At 47.3% G+C, this 5352-nt stretch overlaps 1 protein-coding gene across 1 annotated transcript; it reads right to left on the bottom strand.

Annotated features, from left to right (window-relative positions):
- Nucleotides 1–1653: 1653 nt before the first annotated feature.
- LOC123131254 (vesicle-associated membrane protein 711) lies at nucleotides 1654–4715 on the bottom strand. Its single transcript, XM_044550974.1, has 4 exons — nucleotides 4234–4715; nucleotides 2997–3187; nucleotides 2578–2741; nucleotides 1654–1865 (listed from the first exon to the last, which is right to left on the bottom strand). Exons 1-4 carry the CDS (start codon nucleotides 4487–4489, stop codon nucleotides 1775–1777), a joined length of 702 nt encoding a protein of 233 aa, XP_044406909.1. The 5' UTR covers nucleotides 4490–4715; the 3' UTR covers nucleotides 1654–1774.
- Between the last annotated feature and the right edge of the window lie 637 nt (nucleotides 4716–5352).

The following is a 5352-nucleotide window of genomic DNA, read 5'->3' on the forward strand; positions in this document are numbered from 1 at the left end:
TGAACACGCGCAGAGCAAATGCACTACGGAGTTGCCCTTGTAAACCACTCTCTCCACCTGTAAACTCTACTAAATGTTACGGCGCAAGCCCAGCCGAGCGGCGACTCGGCGGGCGAGCAAGCGACAAATGGCCCGTACATGGGCATGCTACCTGGGCTGATTAACACAGAGGGCAAGAAAGCCCGGCCCAGAGCAGCTGGTCTGAGAGATACCGCCAAGAGCAGCACTCTATCGCCTCTCCCTTTTCTTTACGATGCAAAAGGATTTTGTATAAGCGAGCGCTACAAATCAACTGGATGATTTGAGCCAGTTTTAAACCGCCACTGGAACCGTCCGATCACAGATTACAGGTGTCTGATTCGTTCTCCTTGAGCAGCACATCCCTCGCCTCATACTCCCGCACGCAAGACCACCGTAGCTCCGGTGATGCCCATGGCAACATCAACTCACAGCTCCGACGACGCCTTGCACATCGGCTTCCAGCAACCAATGGTTGCGTTGTCGTGGCATCGCGTGCTGCAACACAGCTCCGCCGTCGGCCATGGCAGCAACTCATTGCCTCTTCCTGTTGCAACGCAGCTCCACCGTCCGCCATGGCAGCAGTGTCGTCGCAGCATCACGTGCTCCAACGCAGCTCCATCATCAGACATGGCAGCAGCTCCTCGCCACTCCTGCTGCAACGCAACTCCGTCATCGGCGTGGCAACAACGCCGTCATATCGTCGCATGGTGCAACCCAGCTCCGCCGCTGGCCATGGCAGCAGCCCGTCGCCTCCTGCTGCAATGCAGCGCCACCGTCGGCGTGACAGAAGTGTCATTGTAGCATCATGCTGCAACACAGCTCCACCGCCGGCCTTGGCAGCAGCTTGTCGACACTCCTGCCGTAGCTTGGCCGCCATGGCGAGATCCACGAGGAGGCATCCCTCTGGCTTTGCAACACCGGTGCCCGGGATGAGAAGCAGCGTCGGCGGCCAGGATGGGAAGTAGCCCCGGTGGCTGTAAGTCTTGCTGCAACATGCAACGGTGGAGCAACAAGCAGCGGAGTGGGTCGCCAGGCCATGCACAATGCGCGGAGCAAGAAAGAAGAAGATGGGATGGAGAAAATGGGTGATGGAGCGACACTCCCCGTTGGATAAGGCTGGTCTTAATGGGGTGAGTCATATACTAGTATCATACATATGATACTAGTGTATAATATTATTTCTGTAATGCATAGTATCATAAATTAATATCTTAGGTTTACTTATTAATTGTCATGCATGACACAAAGTAGTACAACATTTAATATGATACGGTATCATAATAAGATACCACATCATCTCTTTTCTTATTTAATTGTGTTTCATATCTTCGAAAAAAAATAGTTGACATACATATACCGCTTATGATACTCTCATTACGACCAGCCTAAGAAAGTCGTGGTGGACATTGGTGCCAAGGCACGTGGCAAGCGGTGAGGGCAGTTTACCTCCAGCCAGCCACTTTGCGTTCTTAACTTATACAATTAAAAACTCTTTCGCTCATGACAAGAAAAAAATCATCAACCAGGAAAACCGACCCCTTGACCCCCATCGTACGTGCAGGAAATGTATAGGTCCTCTGTTTCACGATGTCTGGAGAGTTGGAGTCCAACAAGAGCAAAACAATCGCCCGGTGCAATCAATCAAATCATTTCCACTTTATACAAGAGAGAAAGCTGCAGCAATGGAGCTACATGCTCTTACAGGGAAAACCTGGAACAGATCAGAGCCTCGTATGGACACAGAGAAGGTTTATTAGCGGACGCAGGAGGGCAGGGTGAAGCCGTGGCACATGTAGGCCAGCACAATGTATATGATCGCCAGTAGGATGAGGATCACCGCGGCTCTGCAACACAAACGAACAAGCTAACAAGAGTAAAATTTTACTGCTGAAGGTAAAATTGTTGCTCATTGGTAAGAGAAGCATCTAAGAAGAAATTCTTTGAGCACGCGCGTTCTCCCTGCCACAGATTCGGCGCCTCTAGTAACTAGATGCAAAAAAAAGTGACTAGACTGTTTAAGTAAAAACAGCGACATTGGATTGTTAATGAAAAACGTTTTCTCAATACAATGATCTACTTTTTTTACTGACATTCAAAGGCTCTAGTCAATGTTGCGCGCCGAGACTTTAAAATACCATGTGCTATTAACGGAGGGATTAGCTATCTGCAGGAATTTTAATCTTTGGGGGTCGCCTCTTTAATTAATCTCAAGAGGCACAAGTTTGGAGTCGCGCGACAACTATGCCCATTTAATTGTTATTACTCCCTCCGTTCCTAAATATAACCCTTTTTAGAGAATCCATTACAAACTACATATGAATCAAAATGGTTGAATTTACACTTTAAAATATGTCTATATACATCCATATATAGTTCGTATTGGAATCTGTAAAAAGTCTTATATTTAGAAATGAAGGAAGTAGTATGCATTTAATTAGTTTTAGTGTGTATATATAAACTCATTGAAAATTAATAATGGAAGCGAGAACTTGAAAACTCAAGTTTATAATTGAAGCGTACGACCAAAAACTAGTAGTACAAAGGATATTTGTTTACGTGAGCTTCACATTTCTCCACCACACAGTGTTCCTGAAACGGCGAGCTTGCCGCTTGAACCGCATCGTGTTTCCTTGCATAGTTGTGGTCTTGTCGACTAACATCTCCAGACGATCGCCTCTCTCGAGCACCTTGTCGATGTTATCAATCATAATACTCCTCACCTGCAAGGGAACAACAACTCAACAAACAGCCGCTGAATTACGAGAGAAATATTTGGGGCTACTGAAGTCCAGAGTAAGAGTAAGGAATGTAACAGGGTTCACAGTAATTCCATAAATTTCACATCCTTATCAACTAACCGTAAGTGAGCATGGGCTCTCTTGTTACATAAGATGAGGATCACACAATTAAATTGCGCTAAAGATTGTATTTGCTGAAAGGGAAGGATATATAAGAGAAACAACATAAGGCGATACCTGATCCATTTCACCCTTCATGCGGGTTATGCAATCGGCGTTGGGGTCGTTTGAATAGTAGTCCATTTGCTTGCTCAAAACCCTCGAGAACTCGTCGTTCATCGCGTAAGCAAGAGCCGTGAGAGCTGCACGACCATACGTCTTGACAAACTTTCCATGGATGTCTTCAAGAAACGCGAAGGGAATCCGTCCTGCAACATAGAGGAAGGTAGAGTTATCAACAAAAAGTTCTTGCAAAGAATGATGGATTATTATTGCTATCAATGTTAACATCACGAAATGAGAATATAGTTATCATCCAGACCAAGTCGACTAGGAATTAATCTTTTTTGCACCATCCGTTGAAATTTCAGTGCCAAATAGCAAGTGATACCACATCATCTTTTGGTCAAGTGATAAATGAAGTGTTTATTAGTCCCAATGCTGGACGTAGAATGCAATGTAAAATAGGTGGGAATTTGGCAATTAATAATTAGCATGATCAAACAAGTTGCAAACCCAATGGATCAATCTCCGCATTAGGCTCTCGTAATGGTAGTATCATAGCTTATCACGCATGCCAACTAGACCATTTTAATGAGTTGTCATAAAATTAAGTTAAGAAAGGGAGTATTGAGTATCATATCATGATACTTGTATCATAATAAATATTGCATTTTTTGTCCGTGTCCCCGTCGGACATGTTTTTGGTCCATGTCGCCCTTCGTAGCCGCATCAATGCCACGTCGGGGGTTTGCCCTGTTTTCCATGGCGGATGTGCAGTTTTGTCCCCGAAGGCCGTCGGGCACGTTTTCTTGCATGTGTTACTATGTGTCTTGCGTGACAGTAATATATTCATGTGAAATACTATTAATCTATGATGATACTATATGCATTACAGATATAATAATATCATATACATGATACTAATCAGTACGGACAGCCTTAGCACTCCACCCACACATGTGTCCACCACATGGCTTGTCGATCTGTTGTTGTTGCAATCACATCCACAAAACCCGCCCCAGATCCGGCCGCGAGACTTAATTATCGAAGAAGATGAGGTGCCTCGTCCACACGGGAATTATTCCGGCCGGCTCATCTACACTTCGCACGAATTCAATTCACCATAGGTAGGCGGCGATGCATTTTTTGAAAATTAATGGGCCGGAGGAAGAGGATGGTGATCGATGAATTCCATCAATCAATATATCCATGGCGATGATGGTTGTAATGTACTAGTAGTACGGTGACTTACGTCCTGACGCGGCGGTGGCGTCGTCGTCGGTCATGCAGAGCGCGGTGAGGCCGTCGGCGCGCATGACGTGGAAGACGTAGAGGCCCTGGGTGTAGGAGACGCGGCAGTCGGCGGCGGCACCTCCGCCGGCGGCGTGGAGGCGCTCGAGGATCTGCCGCGCGACGGCGCCCGCGTTGGTGGTGGTGCCCCCCGCGCCGTGCTCCGCCAGCACCACGGCGCCCCGCGCCACCACCGCGTACTGGATTTTCTTTCCCATGGCCGCCCGCGATCACCCAACGAGAACGAGGGACGGGACGATCGATCCCTCCTCCGTCCGCCCCCTTTCCGCCTCCCGAACGAGGAGGAGAAAACCGAGAAGAGGAGAGAGGAGAGGAGAGGCGCCGCGGCTGTTTGACACGGGCACGATCGCCTCCGCGATACGTCGTAGGAGTACTATACTCTAAGTAGAGTAGTAGTAATGGTGGTACGCCATGATGCACATGCATGCGCGCGCGGGCGGTTTACTTTTCGGGGCCCGGCGGGCACGGGCGTGTGGATCACGCTTTTAGTTTCGGGCCTGTTCCGTGCGTTCGAGCGATTGACTAGTTGGTTGCCTTTTTTTTTTTGAGATTTTGGACTAGTTGGTTGTCTGAACGAATCTCTCAGTTTCCGGGCTGAGTTCCCTCCGTGCACGATACAACTACGAGCCGAGGCGAACCAACCTGTGGTTGGATGGTTAGAGGGATTGTGGTATCCCTAGCCCACCAGGGTTCAAATTCTGGTGCTTGCATTTATTTCTGGATTTTATTTCAGGATTTCCGGCGATGCACATTCAGTGGGAGGAGACGTTCCTGTCGACGACGAGGTGCCTACGATGACTTTGTAAATTTCAAGATGATATTTCGACGACGAGTTCCCTCCGTGCACGATACAACTACGAGCCGAGCCCAAGACGCATATGCCATCGTAGTATTTCCTTTGCGGTTTTTGCTGACGAGGGCACATGTTCAAAAATATTGTCTAGTCCATGTATTTCTTTTGCGGGGGTAGTCTATGTTTTTTTCTCGAGAAAACTTTTTAAATTTATTCATCTTCAATCATGGCAGTGCAACGAAAACCAAAAATAATAAAAAGTACATA

This window comes from Triticum aestivum, chromosome 6A, assembly GCF_018294505.1.
Source record: "Triticum aestivum cultivar Chinese Spring chromosome 6A, IWGSC CS RefSeq v2.1, whole genome shotgun sequence".
In the NCBI taxonomy this organism is placed as follows: Eukaryota; Viridiplantae; Streptophyta; class Magnoliopsida; order Poales; family Poaceae; genus Triticum; species Triticum aestivum.